This window comes from Squalius cephalus, assembly GCF_949319135.1.
Source record: "Squalius cephalus genome assembly, chromosome: 24".
Taxonomy (NCBI): Eukaryota; Metazoa; Chordata; class Actinopteri; order Cypriniformes; family Leuciscidae; genus Squalius; species Squalius cephalus.
Genome location: NC_137145.1, coordinates 16,929,640 through 16,957,434, shown reverse-complemented (window position 1 = coordinate 16,957,434; position 27,795 = coordinate 16,929,640). Strand labels below are relative to the sequence as shown.

Here is a 27,795-nt window from a genome sequence, read left to right as displayed (position 1 = left end):
TTTTGGAAGTAGGATTGATGGTGTATTGACTCTTTTAAATTTTACAGTACCTTAAAGTTACAGTACCTTGAACAGTACCAACACTGAAGCAAATTTGGCTAATATAGTAGGTAATTTGGGTGTTCTATGCATAAAATAAATGAGCAAAATGACCATGCTACAAAATGTATGGTAGTAAGCTATTCTGAACATAGAAACAGAGAAGGGGGAGCAATAGAAAGAGATAAGTGTTATTTTTACCACATCATCAGATTAGTATGAGATCATAGTTTAAGTCAGTGTATTCTGGACCAAAAGCAGCTTTCAGTGAAAGGGAAAAGCCCATCCCAATAAAACAACACGTCTCAATGCGTTAATGTGTTATATAAATCCTGTATAAGAAGACATCATAAATTAGACATAAAATTTGTGACATCTCTGTGTATATACTGAATTGTATGAAAAATATCCTTGCTTTATATAATTCAGTTCTGAGCTGAAGTTTGAATTGCGCCATAGTTTAATGAAAACAGTCCAGAAATTTTGTGTTCCTGAGCATTATTTTACAATGACAAAAAAATACCTCTTAATATCCAAACTAGTTTTGGGCCGTTGTCTAATCACTGTCCTGCATTACATCGAGTGTCTTTGCTTTGAAGGCTGCTTGTGCAAACATGGGTATGAGCGATCAGCATGGCTGGTTGTTGATGCTGGTCAGCATCTTGTGGTGTGGAGTTTTGTACAGGGCAGTGAAACTACCAGGCTTGAGAACACCACGGCCTTCCTCGTCCACCTGACCCATCAGGATGTAGTTTTGACCTAGTGAAGAGACAGTTTTTTGTCAATAAATATATAATTTGCAGATTTGTAAGAAATTAATGACTAATGAGCAATAAAGACCAAAGAATGCATATTGGCGGTGTGTATTTATCTGTGCATATGTGGCCATATACCTCTGCGCAGCACGGGACATTTCTTACAGGGCATCACAAGTTTGACAGACATAGTTTCTCCAGCTTGGGTGATTGTAAGACTACCAGTCTTATAGGCCTTAATTAAGGACACTGTGGCTTGCACACTTCCTCTAGGTCCAGAAGTCAATGCTGTCAGCGTACCGGTGATCACTGAGAAATAGAGAGAAATAAAAGGTTGCTCTTATAGAACGATATATAGTTCAGCCCTTTACAAACCCTACATATTATATTATAGATCAAAATGAGGAATTAAAAAAGAGTGAGTAAATGATGGCAGAATTTTCTTTTCTTTTTTTTTTTGGTGAACTGTCCCTTTAAGACATACCTGTACCATTCAGATTTTTTTTTTAAAGAAATTAATACTTTTATTGCATTAAATTGATCAAATGTGACCATAAAGACGTTTAAATTGTTGATCAATTCTGTCTTTCTGATGATAACAGTTTTAAAATGTTTTCAACACGTCTTACCCTATGATAAAAAAAATAAAAGTTTCTTGAGCAGCAAATCAGCATATTAGAAAGATTTCTGTAGGGTCATGTGACACCCGAATACTGGAGTAATGATGCTGAAAATTCAGCTTTGCCATCACAACATATATATTTAAAATAGAAAACAGTTATTTCAATTTGCAATCATATTTCACAATATTACTATTTTTACTGTATTTGTAATCAAATAAATGCAGCCTTCGTGAGGATAAGAAACTTTTTTTCAAAAACATTATCGACCCAAAACTTTTGAATGGTAGTGTAAAAGTTCCCTCTGTGTGCTTTATGTTTTTTTAATGGTTGTTGTATGAAATGACTTACCAAATTCACTAGCACAGAAACTGTTCTTGATGCTTCCATCTCTTTTACATGCCTTTGCGCACAGTGGGTTTGTGTTTGTGGCTGAAAAAAAAACAAAAAAACATTCAACATTGTGTAACAAGTTATGATCAACTGTTACCAGCATAATGTGTTACTGTTATCTTTTCCGGCTTACAGGGTCTGGATATATCTGGCTCTGGTTTACGGACTGGAGGCCTCACAGGTTTGGGTCGAGGCTTTAGCTGTTCAGGAGCTTTTGTAGTAGTGGTTGTAGTTGTTGCTTCTGTTGTAAACACAACAGGTTTCTCCTGTTTGACTGGAGTGAGACGGGGTTTTGTGGGTGTGGAAGACACTCTAGGTCCTGTCGCAACATCGCCACCTACAGTCGGAGTACGGAGGTTACGTGGGATGCTGTTGTATGACGCCATGAATCCGTCTGAAGTAACACTAAGATCAGATACGAACTGCACCAATAACACATTGCTATTGGTAACAATGTTCCTGTAGGTGGGACACAAAAAACAGAGATGAATGAATGTGTGTGGTAGTTTGTTTTTTTTTTCATAGAAATGATATCAATAATACAATGAGAGAATGAGATAACTGACTGAGGCGAAGTGTCTCCGCAGAATTTTGCGATGCGCCTCGAATCGTCCTTCTCTCCTCCGTTAAAGAACGCCACGTAGTCGAAGCGGCAGTACGTGTCAGGCTCCAAATCAAACTTATCGAACTTCACCTCAATCACCTGAAACACAAAACCACAACACTTTACAATAGGGTCCCATTAGATAGCCTAAGTCAATATTTCCCAACAGACCTAGCCTATTTCTTATCATTTAACAGGATGCAAAAATGTCTGGCGTGCCGCCACCAATTCAACATTGAAATATTAACAGAAAACGATCACTGCATGTTTATGTTTTTTTTCCTGACCATTTCCGGCTCCACTGTTATAAGCCAGGAACAGCTGATGCCCGGTGGATAATTTTTCTCCGGCCAGTTGGGAGTTTTAATTGTGCCCTGAGACTTTGTGAGCTTCCCGCCACAAAACTGATGCTCTGACATAAATAAAAAGAAAAGAAAGACTATTAAGGCTGCAAACATTCACCTTCTACTATGCAAAACCTCAAGTCAAAACAACACGTTTCCAACATCAAGTTATTTGTCTGAAAATGAAAAACCTGAACGAACGGCACAGCAATCGCAAGCAGTGTTGGGGAGAGTTACTTTTAATGCATCATAATAGTGTTACTCTCTTAAAAGTAACGCATTACGTTACTTAGTTACTTTTTATGGGAAGTAATGCATTACATTACTATTGAGTATATCTTTTTCTTACCTGGCTAAGGCTCGATTTAAACAAGTAGTAATGCATTAAGTAATGCATTAACGCAACCTATATAACATAGCCTACACCATTTTTCATCTTCAAACACATTAAGAATATTATTATTCTGACCACTTAGATATTTCCTGACTGCTAGAGCTATGTATGCCATACAAAAGATCTCATAAGATTACAACTTTTATTGAAAAGTAAGTAATGTGTTTTGTTACTTTTATACATTTTGTCAGTTCCAGCGCATGTATGAGTGTACATTTCTAATTGATTATATTATGGAGAAGAGAGAGAATTTTAAAGGGGGGGGTGAAATGCTCATTTTCACTCAATCTCCTGTTAATCTTGAGTACCTATAGAGTAATATTGCATCCTTCATATCTCCAAAAAGTATTTTGTTTTATTAAATTTTTAACATAAAGATAGGCTGTACCGAGTCTTTCCGGAAAAAACCGAGCGGCTGGGGGCGGGCCGTGTGGGTGAAGCTTAGCTGTGCTAACGCGCCAAGCTAGTGACAACACACAGAGACATTTGTTCAACAAACAGTTTTACTCACCGTCCGGTTCCAACGCACGACCGCGAATTTTTATCATTGTGACTGCTCGATCCTTAAGCATTAGACGATCTGCAAATCCGTAGATCTGGGCTTTGTTTATAAAACAATCATCGTCGAAATGCAGGGAACAACAGTCTTACACAACTCCGTTTATGCTCAGGAAAACAAACTCCATCCACGGGTTCCTTAACGCTGGGTTCTTTGGGAATCTGTGCAGGGTTGTCTTGCCCTGGCAACCAAAAACACACTTCTTTGGTGACATTGACTTCCCAAAAGCCGGGCAGGGCGCTTTGATGGCGAACTGCTTTCACTCTCTTGCTCTGGTCTACGAGTGCGCGCGCGGCCGCGATCTTACCGGAGAAGTGCCCTTAGGACCCATATAAGGAAATTCCGCCCTATCTTACGTAAGACAGAGCCATACTCGAAAAAAACTTTCCGAAACTTGTGACAAACCGGAAGGAGTATTTTTGGAACAAAAATACTCCTTCAAACGTACAACTTAGTTTTTGAAACTTTGTCCATGTTTAGCATGGGAATCCAACTCTTTACCAGTGTAAAAAACTCAGTATGCATGAAATAGCATTTCACCCCCCCTTTAACTGAAATATGAATGTGTAAATGTATAAAGTTTACTTTTAATCTGACTACGTAATGCGCATTACTTGTAATCCGTTACCCCAACACTGATCGCAACACATTTGATGTTTAATATTTAATGTTTCATTTCACCATCCACATGTGGCTTTCCTCCATTGAAGTAACCCAGGAACCCTCTCCCTCCTGTTCCTGAATCTGATACCATCTTTACCATCATGGTATTGGAAGTGGAGATGAGAGCCCCGGGCCGGAACGTTCCGCAGAAACGCCCGAGCTTCTGCACCATGTTAGAGTGTCCGTTGTACACATCCACATAGTCATAGCGGCAGAGAGGGTCAGCCTCCAGGTCAAAAATCCTGAAGGAGAGCATGACCACATTGCCTTCTGGAACCTAGTACAAAGGGACAGAGATACTTAAAGGCTTTTACTCTGTGATACAGCCCCAGGATGACGAAGAATCTCAAGTGTGAACTCAAAGTGAACTCACTGTGATGTACCAGGTACATTTGCTGTTGGGTTTGTAGAATGATGGGAATCCTTCACTGCCCACAAAGCCTGAGTCTCCAGCCAGATCACCGCCACAGTTAAACACAGGCCTGAGAGAGAGAGGAAGAGTGAAAAAGAGGGATTTCTGGTGACTATAATAAAATGCTGATGTGAATGTGTTTATATTGCACAATAAATTGCACAGTGTTTATATCACGAAGGCGAGTCAAAAGCTTGACTAAGGCATTGCAAAACACATATCTCACAAAGTACAAACAGATGCACATAGATGAACCTACAGTACAACAACTCAAAAACTTGAGTTATGGCAAACATCCAGGATGAAAATATTATACTAACCAAAAGCTATTAAGATACCAGTTTTACGATATTATTATTATTATTCACTACATAGGCTAAATAAAATGTCAATGTTTAGAGCTTTCATTTTTATCACGAGAAGCATTAGTTAAACCAGATAAATGACTGAAACATTTACAAAACCAATTTAAAAAGTGCTTTTTGTCCCATGACAAAAATAGTAAATCTGACTGGTTGATGCAATTAGCCATCAAACTAATGTAGAAAACAGGTTTCAAAAGGAGGCTTTTAATAATAATAATAATAATGAATTGTTTATGTACAGTATTTCTGCATTTTTAAGAGCAACTTTGTGGATTTTCAACTCGGTTATTTAAATTAGAATTAGCATTTAGTGTAAATTGATCTGTTCAGGTTGTGGAAGAAATTTTATCTTGAAGATGTGTGTGACCATCATATGACAGTAAAAGAGCACACACAAACCTTATTCTAATATGGAAGGGTAAAGCGTGTTGGTACGTGACAGGAGGGACTCCTCCACTCAAGGATAAAATATGATGAACAAGTCTAAGAATGTTCCACATATGTTTAAAACACCATCATTGGCCTAGAAAGATAAGATTATAGTCAAAACTATAAAAGATGAAGGTTGCCCTCCCCTCACATTCACACTCTGCAGCCACTGTGACTGTATGACTGCTGGCCTTTTCTTGCAAGAAAATAAACCTCATCAAAGACTACTGGAAATGTTTGTCTCTTATTCAGTGATATAATTTTGTGTGCCACCAAGGTTTAATGTAATCACCCTAATTATTCATTTAAAAAACTCCTTTGTGCCAGAAAAATACACAAGTATATAGTTGCATTAAATAGATACTGTCTCCAGTCCGTAGCTTCCAGTTAGTGTTGCTAACAGCTTTTTTCAAAAGAACAGTTTGACTGTAGTTTAAATATTTAAAATTATGAGCTTTGCTGGCAGAGAGGCAGACATTTTTATTCAATGTTTACAACATCACATGCAGGCAGTATTTCTAAGCTCACTGACAACTTAAAATCCCTTTTGAATGTTGAGAAATGTTTCAGACGTCTACAGCAACATGTTTATAGACTTAAACTCTATGACAGTGCAAAATAAAACACAGCTCTTTTGTAATGTAATGGTGCAGAGCCAGAACTAACAAGCAGACCAAAAAACTGTCATTATGCAGTTACTCCCACAGACCCGTCTGAGACAGATTCTCTTCACTCAGCAATGGGGATGTTTACGGCATCGTTTCAGTGACCTTTTCAAATATTTACTGTTGAGAAAAATTAGCAAGAAAATTAAAATAGGGCTAATGTAAATGAGACAACCAATTAGATTATTTTTCTTAAAAATAAATGCATTTGGTTAAAATCACACACATTTAATCCTGCCGCCTCATGATCGAGTACACAAACAATTTGTCATGATTGTCTTTTAACTTTTTGTCCTTTTTCTGTCTTTTTACATATTATAGGACTTTGCATTATTAAAAACTGGATTGGATGCATCTCTAGTTTTATTAGCAAAATTTTCATTAGTGCATTGTCAACTAGGATATATAAATTACATTTTTTTTTTTTTTTTTTTTGCATTTAGTGCTGTTCGAGTTTTAAAAAAAAGGTTTCCATACTAAAGCAACATAAAACATAAATGTGTTCCATTTGATTAAAATTATTTAGTCACACCCCTTACAAAAAATAAGTATACCTAAATTTGAAGTATATTTTTAAGTGTACTGTTTCGATAAACTTGAGACTAAATTGGCCCACTTTTTAGTGTATAAAAGTATACTTTTAAGAACAGTGGTAAACTTTTAAAGTAGTTTTTAATTATAACTACATTTTTCATTTAAAATAGACTGAAATAATACTTTCTTATTTTTTGTTTAAAAGAAGCACACTTGAAAAAAAACATTTTTAGCAAGGGATGTCATGATTGGACATAAAATTAGATGTTGTTTTACTTCGTGCATGTGAAGCACATGTTTGTTTTTTTGTACTTTTTGGACCTTTTTTTCTATTTAATTTCATTGTATGGAAAAGAGCAGCATGAACATTCTACTAAATTTCTCCAATGAAGACAGAAAGTCATATGGGTTGACTAGAAATTTCATTCTTGGCTGAACTATTTCTTTAACTCCAACAGCCTAAATAGCATTAAAAGTTTTCCAGAATTCCAGACCATATAAGGATGTCATAATACCAACATTTAGTAAATTATCCATCTGTTTTCTTCAGAAAAAGCAATTGCGCTCCCTGCAAAGGAAAGCTGGACCTGATGCAGGGTAAAGCGACCTGATTCACCTTAAAAAACACACTAACTCAAAGAACTTCCATCTGCAACCCTCATCACTCTTTAATCAATACATTCCATACAATTCATACACACACTCCATGCATTTAAATAGTATAAAAATGACACTTACTACCAAACATAAACACTTAAAAGCTAGAAAGTTTAAACAGCTCTTGCAGCATAAGGTTTGTAAAGAGTTATTTATAGCAGCAAAGAGCTGTCTTGACATGCACACTTAGTTCGTTCTCAGCCAAAGCCCTATACCGCTCACCTAGTATAGTTGGTGGTCTGACACAAGGCCCCTCCGAAACTCAGACATAGAAGAATCCCCAAATTCCACACAGCAGCCAAACGCTCCATATTCCTCAGCACTGAGATCCACACATGCAAACGCGGCCACAGGACACATGACACAGAGAGGAGGAGGTATGGAGGGAGGGATGCTGAGGAAAGAGTAGAGGGAGTGGGAAAGTGACGCTATATTAGGAGGGGGGAGGTTTTAATTAGAGCCAGATGTTCAGAGCCAGAGTTAGAGTTAGAGCCAGTATCAGCCTCATTCACTTTGGCCAAAGGGAAGAATGCTGCATCAACAAAATCAGGACAGAAAAGAAATGCAATGCAAACTCTGTAAGGAAGCCATTGAAAATGAAAGCCATTCTAGTAGATCTATGAGTTTAAAGTCGTTTTAATCTTTGGAGAGAAGCTATCCATGCTGCTCTGGTTGTCAGGTTTTAAGTGTGACCTTCAGGCTGCTCTATGTGCTATCATGAAGCGCCAGAGGCTCTTCTGTAGAGATCAAGAGGTTGTGTTTACAAACCTTAACATTTGTACTCTAATTACACCTCCTTAGGATATTAGCATATTTGATTATCTTAACTACTAATAAAAGTTATACAAAAATCGGTATAAAGTCTGTTTGTTCATCAGCCTTCCAGTTTTTAAGGAAAAAATAAAAGCAAGAAGGTAATTGCGACTTAAATGTAAAATGGCGTTAATGTCAATCAGGCATTGGATTCTGAAATCAACCTGATTTTCATTTTCAACATTGGGTTTTGGTCTTTATTCTAAATGCAAATGTTGTCATTGTTTTGGAGCACACTAGCTTATAGATAACAGTAAGGCTAACATATTCATACTAAAAGCCAAAAAACTTTAAATAGGACACTATTTGAGGGAACAGCCATTTGGGTGTCCGAAACCATTGTGGACGTTATTGAGTGCACTTATTCAATCTCACATTCAATCCCACTGGAAATGTGTTCTAGAAATAAATTTGGTATTGATATGAGGGTAGGCAGGCAGGCATAGATTCAGAGGCATAAGATACTGTAAGTATTACATACAACAATGCAACAATAATAAAACAATGCATTGACATTTACTTTTTACTTTTGATACTTCTACTAAACTAAACAAGTAGGCTACTTATTTTACTTAAGTAAAAATCGGTCTTCACAACTTTTACTTGTAACAGAGTAACTCACTCAAGTCACTCAAGTAAGGAAGTTGTGTATTTTGTCCACCTCTGAACAAAACACATATGGGCTTTTCAAACGTTTCAGCAATCAGACCTCACCAGTGCATCATACAATGAAAACATATTTAAAAGAGTGTGAGTTCAATGATCACCAGGTGTGTTTCTCATAACAAGTGTTTCCAAACCAAGTCAACACCAAAAAAACAAAAAAGCTTAAACAAAATAAACAACATACATCAAATCAACAAACCATAAAATATTCAACACATCAATTACAACACATACAAATCATTATTGTGTACACTGTAAACATTTTCATGATTTGTTTTCACAATGTTGTATTTTTTGTCAAATCAACTTAGATAATGAATGTGGTTCAGATAACATAATATTTTGAGTTTCTATTTATTAAACCAATCTCCATTGTATTAACTCAAATTTTTTTATTTCAATGAACTCAAATTTTTAAGGCAACCAGGTAACTTACCCTTTTAAGTTAAACCAACAAATAGTATTTTGCAGTGTTTCTTTTGTTTCTGTTTTAGTCATTTTAGTACTTTAACTTATTTCAATTAGTTTTCCATGACAACATTTCTTTAAATTTCTTTTCATTTAAGTTTTACATTTTATTTGATCTAATTCAGCCAATGATTCAGTTAACAAAAACTATATTGTTAATTGTTAGTTAACAATAACAACATGGAATCCATGTTCTTTGAGTCTTGAAACAGCATCAGAAACTGATGGATGACTGATATAATTTTCTTCAACAACACAGATAATAGATCCAATAATCCAATAAGATCAACAAGATCCAATAATCTTTACTTAAACCCAGAACATTCCTTTAAAATTAAAAGGCACTACTGGTTGTAATTAGGATAAGTGACCTCAGTGTTGTGAACACATTCATGTTTTCTATCTGTGTCTGAGAATGAGTCACGTTGTTTGAAGAATTCCCCCCTTATGGTGTTCTGTTTCAGCTCTGGCCTTTCGATCGACATTACAGGGGCCTGTACAGGGGAACATCCGCATAAAACCTTCAGAAGAAATATAAATCTCATAAAAGATCACAGCAGATCATCAGTTCTCAAAGCAGGACAGCATAAAGATATCTAGTCACCACCATTTAATATATAACGAACAATAAAAACGATCTAAAGCAAAGGATTGTTTGCAAAGTACAAATCCAAAAATATGCAAACACGTTCAAACTGTATCATGTGAATCCATTGTAGATGCTGCTAACTCTGTTGTGCTTGGCATCTGGTTGCGTTTGTTCTCTCTGGGATGTGATTGGAGTTGTGATGACAGGCAACAGCACAAGAATGTGGTGACGTGGGACTTTGCTGGGGGGTGGAGGAGTGTGAGGTCTGGCTTGAAGACCTGGAGGAAGGTCAAGGGTATCAAAGCAAAAACAATCCATCAAAATGTATTGTTGTCAAAGGGACAGGACAAAATTAGAAACTATATGAGGAATCATTTGAGACAGGGAGGTCTGGGGGGGAAGAATAGCTTTGGAAATAATTAATTTGGCAGTAGAACATGGATTTAGAAAAATGGCTCTTTATATGCTCTTATTATGCTCCGACTTGTTAAACAATTAGTAATAATTTATTTACCAATGTCATTCCAAACCTGTGACTTACTTTCTTCTGTGAAAGACAAAATTAGATATTTTAAAGAATGTTCATGTTGCTCTTTACCACATAATAAAAGTGAATAGAGATGGATGCAGCTGAGCTCCAAAATGGACAACAAATCACAATAAAAGTACATGCTATATTCTGGAGTTTTCTTTTAAGTGCTTCAACATAAAAAAGGGAAATTTATGGTTAAAAAAAAGGCAGCTGTGGTTGCCATAACTTTACCGTAAAAAATACAATAGCAACTACTTACGTTTTACAGATTGAACTTAAATTTGCAGTTAAACAAACAAATACACACATGACACTAAAAAACATTAAAGGTAGGGTAGGCAATTTCGGAGAGACTAGCAATAACAAGCTAGCTTTGAAAGCATAAGATCCCATCCAGAGTCTGCAATGCGCCGTTAAATTACCTCATGTCTAAAAGCACATAACATTACAATAATAATTAAAGCTGCAAGCAGCGATGAAAAGGGCCCTCGCACCTGTGCCACCGCCACCCGGCGGCTTTAGGAAAAACAGAGCACGGTGGGCAGTATGTAAATATAGGAGGACTATCTCAAAGTCATTGTTATTTTCCAAACTTCCTGCTACCAGCAGGCGGCGCTATTACAATAACTGAATATTGTCATGTAGATGTGTTCAGGGCAGTACTCTTATCAAACATGTGAAGTTTGGGGCAGATCGGACATTGTATGCCTGAGTTACAACAGCTTCCTCTTTCATGGTGAAACATCTGATGTTTAGTGTTACTGATGTCAAATATGGCACAATGTATTGACACAATTAATGATTGTAAGGCAGATTATTAATGTAATTTGATACTTACGCCCAAACGCACCGAGTCAGGGACAGTTGTGTTCAGTCAGTGTTAACAGTCTGTGTTTAAAATTTGCTCTAGTCATTGGAAACAGTCTCTAAGAATGTTTCAACTAGTCGTTTAGTGCGTCCCCGGCATTAGGGTGCTTTTTGGAGCTTGACAGCTCACCAGCTCTTTCATTGTAGGAAAAGAACAGCATGAACATTCTTCAGAATATCTCCTTATGTGTTTAATGGAAGAAAGAAAACAAGTTTGAAATGACATGAGGGTGATCGAATGACATTAATGGGTGTGTTATGTAATTCATGAAATTCATTATATTAAAAATCAGTTAAAAAGAGTGGATATGAATGAAACAGAACTGCAATGCAGAACTGCCATCCTGCATCATACACAAACAGCTTGTTGGAATGTATCATGCCACTACAGACATCTCCTCTCTCATTATGGTTTGAACATGAAACCTTCTATCACACAAAGTCAACAACAAACAGCTCATTGCTTCTCTATCTCAGGTTTTTCAGAGAGTTCTTATATAATGTTAAATATTCATAGAGATCAACAAGTAGAGCTTACAGAAACCTGTCAGTTTTGCTAATCTGGAGATATGGAGACGAGAGCCATGAGACAGTCTGAACTGCATTCTTGAGCTGGAGAAAACCACAGATTTAAGCTTTAAAAAGTAGACAGGGAAAGTGGAATGCTTTCTCCTTATGTCACCATAGACACATATTTCAGCTGGGCTGTGAAAACAGTTTTCCTTTGGAAAATGAAAGGGGTCAAAATCTTGGAAATATTTGATTTGGGTGAAGATAATTCAAAGCAAAGCTTGAAGAGACAATTGTGGATGTTACCAGATTTGTTACAATGCGCCCTCTAGTGGCTACGAAGATCAATTCAGTCATGTTACCAAAAAAATTAAAATAATAAAAATAATAATAAAAACATCAGATGGTCAAATCAGATTACTAAAAACATAACATGTATTTATTTAGTTTAAAAGTAGAAAAATACAATTTTCAAGCATGTTTGAGTAAAAAAAAATGAATCAAGGACTTGGCAAATGTATAATCAATTTACAATTCCTGCACATTTAACAGAAACTTTAAACAGAACTGTACTGCATGTACACTGATTGGGCCTGTCTGCTTTCACAGAAAAGCTTTTGAAAAACCCTCGCTGACAAATCTGAGGGAAACAGAAAACGAGGGAAATAGCTGTCTTCAAAATTCAAATTATTATTATTTATTTTTTTATATATAATAGAGTCCTGCATTTGTTGAGGAACTGAACAAGACATTGGATGCAAAAAAAAGGTACACATAGACTATTCTTGTGCTTCTATGGACCATCTAGTGAAACAAAGGGATTGTCAAGCTCATCCGCGAGGCTTTTAGAAGTAAATACATCTCTATTCAAAATCCATTAATTTACATTTTATGGACTTAACAGTATCAAAAGCACCTTCAAATACATTGTTTTGTAAACCATATTCAGTTGTTTGAATATGAACAAATAAATAAATCTTTAACACTACCAGTAAAAAATGTTGTTTGTGATGAACTGGTGATGTGAGCGCAAATGCTTTTAGCTAAGCAAACTTAATTTTGTGTGTTATTGTATTTTGATTGTCTAAGATTGCAATTCTAAACCACAATATATAAACGGACATTTGAAGGTTAATATCATATAACGGGACAATGGACTTGCAATGCATTGGCAACTTGGTTAGAGAATGTTTCTGGCCTATCATACCTCTTTTCAACCAAAATAGTTTGCGTTTCGGTGCCATAATTCCTGGGAATCGTTCAGAACGGTTTGAGAATTGATACACAGTGTCTGTAAAAAGGGCTATGAATGTCAGACTGTCTTATTTCAAACTTATGTGAAATCAGTAAATTCCTGGTCCAACTGTTCATAATTCTATAAACTCAATAACTCATGGTTTGAAGAACTGCCTGTAATAGGAAAAGGTCACATGGTGTCATGAATAATTCTGAAACAGCGCCTGTCATAGGATAAGTCCAGGCAGGCTCATGAATAATTATAAGAACCTGGAAGCAGAATATAGTGCAACAATGTTCTAACATCCACCACGTGCAACAGGTTAACATCTCAAAACATATTCCTTTTAAGCTATACAAATTAAAGGAAGTCTTTCCCTTCTTCTCTCTATTGTTCAGATTGATATACTGATTGAACTGACATCATCTGAGAGGATAAAAGTTCATAAATCTTTCACACTTTCAGCTTGGTCCAAATTCAACTTGGTCCTAAAAGTCTATGAGGCAGCAACACAACCAATCACTGTCCAGCAGTCAGTAGTCCCTCTTCACTTTCGCTGATTATGTCACTTCCATCTCCTCCATGGCCCACTCCTACGTGCTTGTGCTGGCCTGATTGTCTATCTGTTCACAATCAGATGAAGGGGGGCTCAAGGGAAAGGCTGTTTCTGCAGTGATAAGTTTATCTTGTTGTTTGGCCTCTTCTCTCAAAACCATGCTGAGATCCATCTCATGAAATTCCAATTCGAATGGAGGAGTCAAGAAATCTGGGGGAGTTGCACATCCTGTGCAAGACTGTGAAGAAAAGTGTGAAGCACATTAGAGACTAAAGATGTTAGCATGTTGCTAAGCTAAGCTAACACTCTAAAAGTTAGAAAAATGCACTACCACACAAATGTTGGGTAAAAATCTTCTTTTTTTTTCAATTTTTCAGTACTTCAGAACACTATATACTTAGAGTTGACATTTCCTTTGTCCACCATCTTGAATTAAAATGTTGAATGAGCCTGTTGCAAGGCATTCTGGGTAATTACCTCATTTGTGAAAGATACATGCAGTGAGAACTGCATCAGAATCTGGCCAGAACTAGAAAGCAGCAAAATGTTGGTACAGACTTTGCGTCATTTTTGTTAAGAACTACTCACTGTAATGTTGATGGCTTTTGGTAGGCAGCCCGTTTGAATCCAGGGGTGGACCTGCGTTAACTCTTTCTTCTGCTCTTCAGTAAAGTGAGGCTGATGGTTCTGAACAGCTTTCAGGGCGTCTCTGTCTTCTTTCAGTACTGAGTCTCTGTCTCTGTACACATACACATTCAAATTAATGTACTCTATCTTCTGGCAGAGTTTAAGCTACACTTAATAGTAAAAAAAAAATTCTTTGTCAGGGAGTGAAAAAGGTAGAAAAATATGAAATTGCCCAGTGAGTCAATTTTATTCTCACCAAATTTGCTTTGTAATTGTAGTAACGAAACTCATAATTAAATGGTTAGTTCACCCAAAATTTTTAATTCTGTCATTAATTACTCACTCTCATGTCGTTCCAAACCCATAAGACCTTCGTTCATCTTCGGAACACAAATGAAGATATTTTTGATAAAATCTGAGAGCTTTCTGTCCCTCCATTGACAGCAACGCCATTGCAACTTTCAAGGCCCAGAAAGGTGGTAAAGACATAGTTAAAATAGTCCATGTGACTATTAGGTAGTTACAGGTTTGGAACGACATGAGGGTGAGTAATTAATGACAGAATTTAAATTTTTGGGTGAACTAACCCTTTAAGGACTTTTTTTTTTTTTAACCTAAATTAAATACACCAGAACAGGCTAATCAAGATATATAACAGACAAAGATGTAAGAACAGGTTTGGAAGTAACTTTAGTAAAAATGGCCTTACTTGATGGGAATCTGGTATGTCATCATAACCTTGTCATCTGTGTTGGCCATGAGGAGCCAGATGGGGTCCTGCAGGACAAAATTTATGAACTGTTCCCCTCCCAGATCCCCAGATGCTGGTTTATGAGTGTGATCATTCTCTGACGAGTCAATGCTTCCAAAGTACTTGCTTGTATTACTGCTCCCTGAGATAAAATAAATAAATAAATTGTAACTGCATGGAAAAGAGAAACCAGTACAATTCTTAAAAATGTCTTCATTTTTGTTCCATCACAGAAGAAAAGTCATACAGGTTTGTAAAGACATGAGGGTGAGTATTGGTGAGTTTGGGTGATCTATAACTTTAAGAATGAAGCATACATGAGTAAATTACTCACTAGTGCCACTTCCAGATGTGCTACATCCATTTGATCCAGAGGCAAATGACCCAGACCCAGACCCAGACCCTGAAGACCCAGAGCCTGAGGCGGCAGAGCCAGTTCCTGAGCGGGAGTCCTCTTGCAGCAGTAGGTCCAGCATGTCACTGGAGGTCGACATGGAGTCCTGGTTTGACTCATTGACTTCATGCTAAAAGAAGTTAACTCAAAGTTAGCCAAGAAGCAAGGTAATTAAAAACAAATGGGTTTAAAACGGTTCTTAATTCTTACGCTGTTATTTGGTTTGGCATCTTTGGTGTTGCTGCGATTGCAGGAATTCGGCACCACAGTCCCACCTGCTTGTGTTGCACCTACTCCTGGGGGTGGAGTCTGTAGCGTAGCATCTGTTCCGTTGCTTGGCAATTCCTCAAGTTGTAGAAGATTGAGTGGGGAGGAGCATCGGGACTGAAAAAGAGGGGATCCGGTCCCTTCTCTCTCGCCAGCCTGTTGCCCGGTGGACTGGGGTGTGCTGGAACGAGACTGTCCATGTAGTGTAGTGTTGGCATTTCCAGCTGGCATTGATGGAGAGTTGGGGAAAATGAACGGGGGATTTGGGTTGTAGAACTGCTGGGGAATCACTGCAGGCATAGTGGGATTCATTTGAGAGCCCAATGGATGTAACTGCCCTACTGCAGGATTAAACGATGGTACACCCGGGTTCATTTGAACAAAAGAACAAGGGAACTGGCCCAAGGGGTTCATCTGGGCAGGCAGTTGCCCACTGAGCTGCAAGTTGGCTGGGTTCAACTGTGGTCCTGGATTACCAAATTGTGGAAAAATATAGTTGGGCATCATGAAGGTGACTGGTGGCATCACTGGAGGAAAGCCTTGCATGGGGAACCTAGGAACTCCTGCTTGCAAGGAATGATCCGTTCCCACCTGGGGCATCAAGAAAGGCGACGAAATGGGAAACATGGGCATGTAGCCTGGTGGAACGGAGGACATCACAGGAGCACCACTGGTCTGCGATGCCACTGATGGTTGCCAAGATGTGGAAGAGTGCTGGATTGAGGGGAAGTCGGGTCTTATTGCTGCAGGATTAGATCCTCTATAGGGGCCAGATCCAGAGAGGGAGGGAATGTCCGGAATGTTGTCTTCTATTTGATGTTTCCGTTTTTTCCCACCTCTGCCATGCCGACGACTGTTGCTGTTATCTACAGAAGGATAGTTCTGGGAGCTATTCACTCCTAGACAGAACAAGCCAAATAATAAGGTCGTAAGTAAAGGAAGTCAGACAGACAAATGCAACCTATTAACAACTATACAATGCTGTTACCTTTTGTCCCAGGTGTAGGCGTGCTTCTGCGCTGTGGTGGCTCACTGGGTTGGACCATCCGCAGCTGGCTGATGTCTCTAAAACGGTTGAGGAAGGCTTGCTCTTCTTGCTGGGTGTGTGTGGATAACATCGCCTTCGTGAGGCCCTTTCCTGCACTTCCTCCACCTCTTCTCTCCTTCTCCTTTTCTTTCTCGGGAACAGCAGCAGTGGGGGACGGGGTCTGCTGAGGGTTCACAGGCACGGCAGAGGCAACAGCAGAGTGTGGAGATAACGTGGAAGGTGTTGGGGTGGTTGGTGGCTCCTCCATCATAACAATGTCTGGATGTAGATCGAACAGAGGAGATTGCTTGCTTTTGCACAGTCTGACGTTTAATGAAATATAAGACATACCATGTATAGGGCGGTGACAAGAATAGACTGGAAAAAAAGTGTTCATACCCGATTCAGGTGGCTTCTTATCACCAACGTGAACGATGGTGCTGCTGAAACTGCACTGGGAAGTGGCAGACACAACGCTTTCTGCCTTACAGTGCAGAGCCAGAGGGGTTAGGGGGTGTCCTGGTGCTGCAGGGACAACCTTTGACCCCTCGGTCACCACAAGAGTCTCTGCTATGTCAAAAGAGAAGAGTGAACTTCAGCTACACAGAGAACATTCACAGACATCAGTTGACACTGAAAGAATTCCAATAGTGATCGATTGTATGAGTCTTCCTCTCCATCCCTAACTTTCTGAATACTTATAGGATGTTTTGGGTAAATATCCCATTACCCTTTAGCAATCCATTACTCACCTTCGGTTGCTCCAGCTTCTTCCCTTTGTTTATCATCGTCAGATGAAGAGGTTGTATAGGAAGATGAGCCACACTTCCTCTTCACTGTGCCAGGGACATTAAAGCTCTCCAGATATCTGAACAACACAGTGAAAAACATGAGATCACTACATATCCAATAAACAAACTTCACACATAAACCTATAAAACATCTTATGTCTCTTCAAATAAGATTAAAATGGAGAAATAAAAATAAATTCACACAAAACAAATGCCCAAATCCTAGTACAAGCAGAAACACAAGTGAGAAAATCACCGTATGATGCTTTCCAGACAGTTGATCTGCTGGTATGAGTAGATGGAGGGCAGCTCATTCCTAGGTGGACTTGACAGTGCTAAACCTGCCAGACCTTCTCTAGCAGAGGCCTCTTCTGTGTCTGCTGCCTTTGCCAGTGCTTCTGAAATATGACAGCAATCATGTTGTGACCTCAGACTAAAGAGATGAAGTCAGGTCATTATTATTTGACATATTCGTGATGTTTACCTAAGCTACCCTGTTTGAGAGCTGGCGGTCGGTTTCGGGATTCAATGAAGACTTGCTGTCCACTGGCCTTTACCATGTGTATGTCTTTACAAATCTGTTCAAACGTCATCTAGGAAGAAATAAATGAGGAAATAAAGGTTGACATGGCGAATTCTATACAAGGGTATATAATAACATTCATACAAGTGAAAATTATAAGGAATTTCACAAGTCCAAATAATTTTGGGGATAAACATGTACACTACCATTCAAAGGTTTGAGGTCAGTAAGATTTTCTTTTTTTTAAGTAATGAATACTTTTATTCAACAAGGACACATTAAATTGATCAAAAAGAGAAAGAAAGACATTTATAATGATACAAATGTTTTCTATTTCAAATGAATGCTTTTGAACTTTATAATAATCAAACAATCCAGAAAAGAATGTATCATGGTTTCCACAAATATATTAAGCAGCACAACTGTTTTCAAAACTGATAATTTTGTTTCTTGAGCACTAAATAAGCATATTAGAATGATTATTAGAACAGTATTAGAATGATAATAGAAATTCAGCTTTGGCGTTACAGGAAAAAAATACATTTTAAATTGTAATAATATTTCACAATATTACTGTTTTTACTGTACAATTTACTGTATTTTTGATCAGCCTTGGTGATCATAAAAGATTACTTTCAAAAACATTATAAAAATTGTACAGACCCCAACCTTGTGAAGAGTAGTGTATACTTGTTTTTATTTCATTATGTAATGTTAGATGCTGTAACGTGTATGTCTGGATTGATAATGATAAACATTCTCACTGGTTTCCTGGGCTTCATCTGGTCCTCGGAAGCATGTCCGTTACTCTCAGAGGAGGAAGTGGCACCTTGCTGGTGCTCGTGTGAGCCGCTGCTGCCCAGGCTGCCGTACCCCTGTGAGCTGCCGGCATGAATGGGCTGCACCAGGAACCTGTAGATCAACTCGTTCAGCTGCGGCACATCTGGGGACATGGTTCTCACCTCCCCGCCCTCCGGGGCAGTGAACACGTCCTCGTTCAATGGACTCCTACAGAAAGGAAGTGATGGTAGACAAGCTTTGTGAAACCACTTAACAGTAGATTAGCTCATATGAGTGCATGCCCATGCAGAACATACTATCATCATGCCAGAGGGGTTGCAAGGGCGTTGCTATGTGGTTGCTGGGACGTTGATTTTTTCCTTTAGTGCTGTATGATTTAAGGACAAAAACTGTGCAGCCACTTACGTTCGAACTTTGTGGCGTCCCACTATGAAAGCCACCTTCCTGCTCCAGGGGTTGATGAAGGATGACCAGCTGGTGTCGAGGGTCAGGTACTCCCCACTTTGAGCACGCATACGCAGGGGCGAGTGGTCAAATGGCTGCCCTGCAAACTGGATAACTGATGAAGAAAGGACGAAAACTAGATCAAAGAATTCCGCTGCACAAATATTCACCACTGAATTGTGTCTGCGTCTAGAATGACCGACTCACTTTTCTTGTGAATGGCAACCATAAGGAGTCTGTCTTCTGGATGCAAGTAAATAAGCACCGGTTTCCCAACCAAGTCCTGAGGCATGTAACCAAGTAACGGCACTGCCCTGCAAATGAGAGAGGAGGAGGTTTATGTAACTGTTCAAAAGAGACATGGCTGGTAAAAATGTGAGACAGCTTTAGGCAAAATGCAAACCTTTCATCAATCTCTTGGAAGAGCCAGTTTGGAGTGTGACTGGTGGTAAAAATTCTCTTATCTGCTGGGATACGAGGTGCTGTCATGTGAAAAACAGAAAAATATAAGAACAGACAAAACAACAGAGAGCACAGTGTGATTATTTTATCACGGTGTGTCAATATTACAATTACATACAATAAGGGTGATTTTTCAATTAAGGGCATTTGACAAGTAATTACAGAGACACATTTTGAATGTTTAAAGCTATTATAATCTACCGTTACCAGATGGTAAGTGAATCAGACCAGTTTCTCGTCAGCATGCGTAGTATTTAAATGTTAAGAGTATGCTTTCATAACAGTGAGATTGGGTTTCATACAGTACACTACCATTAAAACGTTTGAGGTCTGTAAGATTTCAAGACTCCATTTATTTAATAAAAAATACAGTAAATTGTGAAACATTACTACAATCTATATTTGAATATATTTTAAAATGTAGTTTATTCCTGTGATGGTAAAGCAGAATTTTCAGCATCATTACTCCAGTCTTCAGTGTCACACGATCCTTCAGAAATCAACACATTTCTTATTATTATCAATGTTGATAACCGTTGTGCTGCTTAATATTTTTGGTAAAACCATGATAAATTTGTTCAGGTTTCTTTGATGAATAGGAAGTTCAAAAGACCAGCATTTATTTGAAATAGAAATCTTTTAGCATTATAAATGTCTTTACTTGTCCTTGCTGAATAAAATCATTCATTTCCTTAAATTTTTTTAAACCTTACTGACCCCAAACTTCTGAATGGTAGTGTATTTGACATTAACAGTGTCTTACCCTCGTAGCCAGAGTGAACTCTCTCAGCGATGAGGAGGCAGCAGGGCTCAGGTTGGGATGTGTCGGAGTCCCTCAGGGTTAGCTGATATGGCGTGAGACGGAAGGGGTAATACTTCACTTCATTACCGTCACTGTCCCTACCTCTGCTGATCCGACAAAACATTGACTTTTCCTCAGCACAGTCCACCTGTGAGGCTATACGAAAATGGAGCTTTAATAAATACTCATTTTTCCCAACATAACAAAATTACAGCCAATCAGAATGTGCTGTTTAAAATTATTGATGCTTACAAGGTACACTTAATTTCTGAGCTACTGCCATCTGTTTGTGTCAACAGCAGTGTTGTTTTAGTATCTTTGATATGCTAATAGTTTTTAATATTTTGAATCTTTTTGTTTATATATATATTTAGTCATTTTGTAGTTTTTGTCATTTTATTGTTTTTTTATATCAGTTTTAGTATTTCAAGTTAAACTAAATGAAAATAACAAATGTTGCCTAGGCAACTAGATGATTTAAAATAAGTTTAATATTTTATTTTATTTCAGTTAATGTTTATTTTATTTTAAGTAACGCAAATGTTTTTATGGTTTTAGTTTTAGTTAATGATAATAACCCTGGTCAGCATCCTGGAGTAGCGATGTTTGCCTGCATCAGGGCAGGAATACCTGGTTGGAAGAGGAAGGGTGGGGGTGGAGTATTTGTGGAGACTTGTTTTTTTTTTTTACCAATATAGAAAATTACATACTGCACCTTTAAAATACACTTTTGTGGGACACGATATTGTACCAATTGGATTTCAGTATTATAACACTATATTGTGCTGCGCCCGAAATCACATACTGTATAGAAGGTACTGCATTTGGTTTGAAACTTACTTTGCGACCATTAAATATGTTCTATATAGTACGAATGTCTGTAGTATGAATGAATGTAGTAGGTAATTTGGGTACTTTTCGCCTACTGTTTTATGCCTACTGTTTTATGAATACTTTGGATTCAGACATACTACTCAGCTCACACACTGTTTTTTTACCCACTGTATAGTATGGAAGTAGGCGTATTCGGACACAGCACATGACTCAAAACTGCACACCCTTAAACTGTTTTTAAAGTGTGCCAATATTAACAGTATTGGCTGATTGGGACAAAAACATGTGCATTGTAGAGAATACAACTGTGTGTAACCAGTGCTTAATTTGAGTCAGATCCTGCCGAATCCTGTTCCGGAAAATGTCAGATTTTGGATTTTTGCATTTCGGGATTCTTTTTTGTAAACGATTTAAACGACGTGTGAGACAGAGTTCAATTAAAAATAAGATAATATCGCTAAAATGTCAAAAAGACAGTGAAGCATATATTCATTTTTCATATCCGGGAGTAAAGCTGATGGTGTTTCTGATCAAAAGAGATAACGAGAAGACGGAACTACACCCCTGGACAATTCTACTAATACTAATCAGCATAGCGGGAGACACGAGCAACGGGCGTTAGATTAGTCAGAAATCAAAGAGGCGACGACTTTGTTGGTGAGAGAGAATATCACTGATCAACTGAATGACATTTGGTCTCAACGTAGCTATATACGTGACAGAATAATAAAATAGGCTGTAGTCAGTGCCATGCAGAAACTTGTGTATGATGCTCTTATTTAGTTGTGCTACCACCGTTTAGTGACGTCATTGTACGTTCGGGGAAATCTGAAGATGTAAGGTAAGTGTCGGTCAGAGTGCCTTTTCAATGTTGTTTTTGATCAGGCAATTATTCGTTTACAAATGAAGCACTGTCTGTAACTGATTTACAAAAGTTTCTACGCACTCTGCTTTGTCACTATATTCGCACAGTAACTTTGACATACTGGTGCCTGCGCAGGAGGACCACGCCGGCAGGCGGCTGGGAGCGGTGCTGCTGTAAAAGGTGCTGACGTCCTGAGGCGCGAGCAGCTCCGAAAACAGAGCCCCCTGAAGCCTCTCGGGTTTACAGCGCAGCAGAGAGGCCGCCTGGGATGTGATGTACATAACTTTACCAGAGAGGAACGACACCGCCACAGAGAACGTGTCCTAGGATGGAATAGAGAAAAAATAAAAGAAGTTCATTAGATTCTTCTAAAGGGTCACAGCCTGATGTGTACGAGGTAACCTGTCCAGTCATACCGTGTTTTGAAGGGTGTACTCTGATGTGATGTTGTCTAGCTCTTCGATGGTAAACGACGACAAGTCCAAACAACAACCATGGCTCTCTTCCACACTCCACTGATGGTAGTACTCTTGATTAGCTACAGAAGGTCACAACACACCCTTTCATTGGCACACATTCCAGAACAAGGAAATGCAATTTAATTTTTTGTTTTCTTACTCACCTCTCACTTGCTTGACACAGCTAAGCGCATACTGCAGGGAGGCTAGGGTGCTAGATCGGCCCTTCCTGTGCCGTTCCGCCGGCATGCGGACCTTTAGCTCGCGCAGGGCCTTCAGCAGCTCTCTCTGGGTCTGCAGCCGGGCCGCCTGGTCACCGCTGGCTGATAGGGAGGTCGGCTGATCCTGCTCCGAGCTGCCACTCAAAAGACTGAACGACACCGAGCTGCTAGGAGGGGAGGGACTGTTTCCATTTGAGCTGAGGAGAGACATTTTTAATGAGGGAAATTAGCCAGTAATTTTAAAACCAGTCTGTTACTAAAAATTATATAAATGATTTAATTCTGCCCTGAGCGTAGCATCCTTGTGCCTCGACCGGTTTTCTGGGAACAAAGACAAACCTAAATGCTGCAATTAGCTTATTAAACTGAATGTGTGAGCTATTTATATATTAATCCTCCTCCCCACAGTTTTTATTTCTTTGCTGACTAAAGTGATTCAAAGAGAAGTAACACAGGTTTACACTTGTACATTTGGCTAAGACACATATATAAAGTGACTTTACAAAGGCATTCAAGCTATTTTATCGGTATATACATACACCCACTGTTCACATGTTTGCGGTAAACATTTCTTTGTTCAAAAATACAGTAAAAACAGTAATTCTGTGGAATCTAATTACATTTTAAAATAACTGTTTTCTAATTGGCAAAGCTGAATTTTCAGCATCATTACTCCAGTCTTCAGTGTCACATGATCCTTCAGAAATCATTTGAATATGCTGATTTGGGGCTCAAGAAACATTTCGTATTATTATCAATGCTGAAAACAATTGTGCTGTTTAATGTTTTGTGGAAACTTCTTTGATGAATAGAAAGTTCAAAAGCCAGCATTTACTTGAAATAGAAATCAATTTTCAACTTAAAATATTCCTTTAACCATCTGTCTACCATATAAAAGTCATTTTGAATAAATTGATCAATTGATTTAAATATCACATACCTCTTGCTTTCTGTAGTCTCTGTGGTTGAACCCTTGCCATTGTGAGAGCTGCAGGTGGATGTTTCTCGCCCCATGTGTCCTTCGCTCTCCCTCTCGGTCGAGTCATTCCCGCTGGAATGGGCATCAGTGTCGTCCGAGTGTGTTAGCTGAGGTACTGTTAGGATGTCCAGTCCTGGGCGGACGGACTGGCTGTCAGTCATTCCGGGAGAAGAATTACTGTGGGTTTCCCTTTCATCCTTATGTGTTCTTCCCGTCCCTGTACTAGTGGTACAGCTCACAGGTGTTTGGAAGTTGTCATTACTCATAATGAAGCAGAATAATTATATAACATCTGTTTTGTGCATCTGTAAGGAATTTCTGACAAAGCAGGGCATGTGAACTCCTAGGTTATCCTAAATATCTGCTGCCCTAGTCCTGGATGTATCCACATAATAGATCATAAAGTTGTAAACCATCTGGTGGGAAACAATAAAAACAGGATAAGCATTAACGGAACACTAAGAGATATGAATTTCAACTTTGATTTCAAGAAGAACACAGAGAACAGTGAATAAAAACAAGGTCTTCAGCATTGAACCCCTTGGTGGATAGTCAATGAAATATTTACTTTACTGAACTTTAACTTCTTACATGTACTGTACATATACATAGTAGCCTTATTGCACAAGTGTGTTTTGTCAAAAGAATTTCACGCAAGTTCATAAGAAAAGTTTGGTTTTGTTTTCTAGAAAGACTATTTATAACAGGTGGATAAATGTATATTGGGATCAAAGCGATGTGGATGGGAAAGTCATAATGCCAGAATAAAGGCTAATAGCCTCTGAATAAAAACAAAAGAATAATAAACATTAAGTCTCATACCCGGCAGAGGTGTGAAAGGTTTGTTGAGTGAGAACAATAGAAACATGAATGGGAAAGTTTTCCGCAACAGACTGCAAGGGAGCAATAATTTTTTTATTAGCCTTCTCTAAAAACACACATGACATGGTCTTAGAAAATGTTTAATGAAATTCCTAGCTTTACAGATAACATCCTCAGATTTGAAATGAAGTAGGAGCAGACTTGTAGCTTCAGTTGCGTGGAAATGGGTTAAATGCATATTTATGTTCATATATATATTAACCTTAACCTAAGTGTTTATAGTTCTCTTTTCTTTCTCTGGATCATGCAGAAACTATTTTAGTGCCAACACTGTGTATCCTAAATGTAAATGAGATTTTCAGTTTAAATTTCATTTTAATTTGTAAATAAATACATAAATATTTAATACATTTGATTTCATATGTTTCTAATTAATATTAAATAGTGATTTTCTCACTGATTATCATTTATAAGTCTAAATTAAAGTGTTAGGATTTGTTTAAAGGCTATAATAAAAAAACAAAAATGATTCACTAGCTAAACAATTATATAACACATTCACTTCTGTATGGTATAAAAAAGATAAAAGAGTGTGACCTAAAAACACAGGATGTGTGGGAAGATGCATATGTGTCTGAGTTGAACTATTCAGCATGAAACTGAAATATTAGTAGTTTCCCCATCTTTATGTATTGTTTTCCTGTTCTCATCAGTTTTTCCTTACCCTGACAAGTATCACTTCTGTGCATCATGCATAATGAAGTAGCCTAGCCTTTTTGGAATGGCGCTATAAATACAACTTTATTATATGGGTGGAGTAATTGTAAATACAATATTTAAAGTTATCAGAGTTATCTTTTCGAGACTCCTTATCTTTCCTTAACAGATTTAAATATAATATGCGCTTATTTGAATGTGAGTCCTCTACCTGTAGACCTGTGGAATTACCTGACATCATATCAACATTGATTGGAAATTAGAAATATTTTGATACAGTCAAGCACATTAAAAACATACATAGCCTATACTACATATTTGAAACAGACAATCAAGTTAGATATTAAAATATGCTGAAAAATAATGAAGTCAAATGACCTTATATACAAAGGTAATCCCAAGAGCATTCCAAAATAACCATATATAGGCCTATATATATATATATATATATATATATATATATATATATATATATATATATATATATAACATTTTTTTTTTAATTTTTTTTTTTACCAATGATCAGAGATCCGCAGTGCCATCAGGAAATGTCAATAATAGGCCTATTAAATGTTTAAGGGTTAAACGTTTTTCTTTATCAAATATAGATTAAACTGACACTTATACACATCCAAGATAATCAACACAATAAGCAAAATATTATGACAACACGCAGCTTTTCTTACCTTGTTAAAGTATTTCTGTTCATCCGAATTGAAGTTTAAGCTGCTTTTCAGAGCTTGTATCCGAATGACGCCAGTGCAACACAGTAGTTCAGTACAGTAACTCTCTTCTTGACGGATATATTAACAACCCGTGTGCGGACACCACTATCATTCTTGTTTTGGGAACAGATTTCACGTGTTACCAGCAACTCTCTAAACAATCTTTCGTTGGCTACTAGACTGCCAGAACTCCGCCTACTGTGCATAAACCCCGCCCATCAACTTGAAATTCGCGCTGCTATTGGACATATGGGCGGGGCCTTGATTGTTCGGCTCTCCTTTGTCACGTTGTAGCAGAGCTTCCCTCTTTAACCGTGTGGACGTCAAGACGGAATTTGCACTTCCCCCAACCGTAATAACCGTTGTAGAGGCGCATGAGGGCTTTTTACTAATGCGATACATGATTAATACATTTAAAAAAAAAAATTAAAGTAAAAAAAAAATAACCCTGAAAGTCTGTGAATAATTCTGTATGCATCGTTTAAATTATTTCTTGCATTCTACCGTTTGTTTTGCGCGTCTTTTATGTTGATTACAACATCAACACACTCGCGCGGAGCCGTTGTCCCTCGTGCTCGTGCGGTCTGTTCAGTGTCCACCTGACACATGTGGGCGTGTGTGTGATGTCTCTCATGCACTCAATGCACTCCCTTCGTCTGCTGCTCAAAATATACGGTGAGTAAGTGAATCACAGTTGGACACATTTGTGGACAACGTGTTAAACGTTGAGAAAATTCTCAAATAATTTGATCAATTTATTATTTTATTAATTATTATTAATAATTTCACATTTGTTCCGTGTTTACTGTTTAGGCTGACTTCATAACCCTGGCACCCTTTTATAGTGGTATCAGATTATAATACCTTGGCACAGGATAATGTAGTCATTATCGCACAAGGAACCCTGACAGGGTCATAAGGTTCACCCATCCAGGTTCACATATCACCCTAAAGAGGTTATTTTACGATAATAAACGGCTGTCTCTGTGCAAATGGTGGGGATTTTTCAGTATTGCAGGTTATATATTTACGTCAGTAGGTGGCGAAAAATAGCCATCGTTTGTGTATCAGTGGGTCATTAAATCTAAACCGGGAACGACTGTAAGGCCGATTAAATGAATGTAATTTGATACGACTGATCGTGCCCAAACGTGCCGTTAACGGATTTATTCAAAACAGGAACAAACAGCTGCTCTGTTCTCGGAGACGCTCGATGATTCATTATGATTGGGCAATTTTAAAACGGAGATAAAGATATAATTATGACCAAAAAATCTTTATCTAACTATTTAGATTTTTATGTAATTATGAATTTGATAAAATTTCGAGTTTTATCTCAGTTTTGACTTGCACTCATACTCTTGGCAGAGTCGTAGCTTATTGTTCTGTTCTGAATTCAGCAGCTGTGTCATAATGTTGACCTTTTTTCTGTCTTAATTTCGACTTTTTATCTCATAATTTTGACTTTCTGATAGTTATACTTTTTAGTTTTACTAAATGATGATTTAACAAAAAATACAAAATTACTGTCAACGCGTTTGTGTCCTAAAGGCAAGTTAAAGGAATAGTTCACTTAAAAATGAAAATTCTGTCATCATTTCCAGTTGATAAATG

At 37.9% G+C, this 27,795-nt stretch overlaps 2 protein-coding genes across 4 annotated transcripts; both read right to left on the bottom strand.

Annotated features, from left to right (window-relative positions):
• On the bottom strand, window positions 1-8,123 carry pcolcea (procollagen C-endopeptidase enhancer a). The gene is made up of 9 exons (XM_079862044.1): window positions 7,656-8,123; window positions 4,745-4,853; window positions 4,390-4,648; window positions 2,699-2,823; window positions 2,374-2,510; window positions 1,941-2,266; window positions 1,766-1,846; window positions 933-1,103; window positions 1-798 (listed from the first exon to the last, which is right to left on the bottom strand). Exons 1-9 carry the CDS (start codon window positions 7,742-7,744, stop codon window positions 668-670), a joined length of 1,428 nt encoding a protein of 475 aa, XP_079718170.1. The 5' UTR covers window positions 7,745-8,123; the 3' UTR covers window positions 1-667.
• A 4,168-nt stretch (window positions 8,124-12,291) lies between these two features.
• per1a (period circadian clock 1a) lies at window positions 12,292-26,235 on the bottom strand. 3 transcript variants are annotated; one of them, XM_079860974.1, is made up of 20 exons: window positions 26,143-26,235; window positions 23,879-24,333; window positions 22,882-23,135; window positions 22,676-22,797; window positions 22,381-22,582; window positions 20,522-20,716; window positions 19,700-19,778; window positions 19,504-19,610; window positions 19,258-19,411; window positions 18,816-19,059; window positions 18,013-18,121; window positions 17,785-17,926; window positions 17,490-17,605; window positions 17,137-17,307; window positions 16,699-17,016; window positions 15,654-16,609; window positions 15,384-15,573; window positions 15,008-15,191; window positions 14,260-14,410; window positions 12,292-13,909 (listed from the first exon to the last, which is right to left on the bottom strand). In XM_079860974.1, the coding sequence occupies exons 2-20, from the start codon at window positions 24,181-24,183 to the stop codon at window positions 13,709-13,711; spliced, it is 4,200 nt and encodes a 1,399-aa protein (XP_079717100.1). In that variant the 5' UTR covers window positions 24,184-24,333; window positions 26,143-26,235; the 3' UTR covers window positions 12,292-13,708. The 3 variants fall into 3 exon arrangements, with proteins under 3 accessions (XP_079717100.1, XP_079717098.1, XP_079717099.1); XM_079860972.1 differs by lacking the exon at window positions 26,143-26,235 and having other exon boundaries at window positions 17,137-17,304; window positions 23,879-24,307; XM_079860973.1 differs by lacking the exon at window positions 26,143-26,235 and having other exon boundaries at window positions 17,785-17,923; window positions 23,879-24,307.
• Window positions 26,236-27,795: the final 1,560 nt, after the last annotated feature.

Bases quoted from the DNA above. Each gene is read 5' to 3' on its own strand.
- pcolcea (XM_079862044.1), bottom strand. From the start codon at position 7,744: ATGGAGCGTTTGGCTGCTGTGTGGAATTTGGGGATTCTTCTATGTCTG. The intron at 2,511-2,698 runs GTCAGGAAAAAA...TTTGTGTTTCAG, and splicing joins TAACAGTGGAGCCGGAAATG to GTGATTGAGGTGAAGTTCGA. The intron at 2,267-2,373 runs GTCAGTTATCTC...TCCCACCTACAG, and splicing joins TGCGGAGACACTTCGCCTCA to GAACATTGTTACCAATAGCA.
- per1a (XM_079860974.1), bottom strand. From the start codon at position 24,183: ATGAGTAATGACAACTTCCAAACACCTGTGAGCTGTACCACTAGTACA. The intron at 17,308-17,489 runs GTGAGTAATGGA...CTTTTGACATAG, and splicing joins AGAAGCTGGAGCAACCGAAG to CAGAGACTCTTGTGGTGACC. The intron at 17,017-17,136 runs GTATGAACACTT...ATCTACATCCAG, and splicing joins TAAGAAGCCACCTGAATCGG to ACATTGTTATGATGGAGGAG.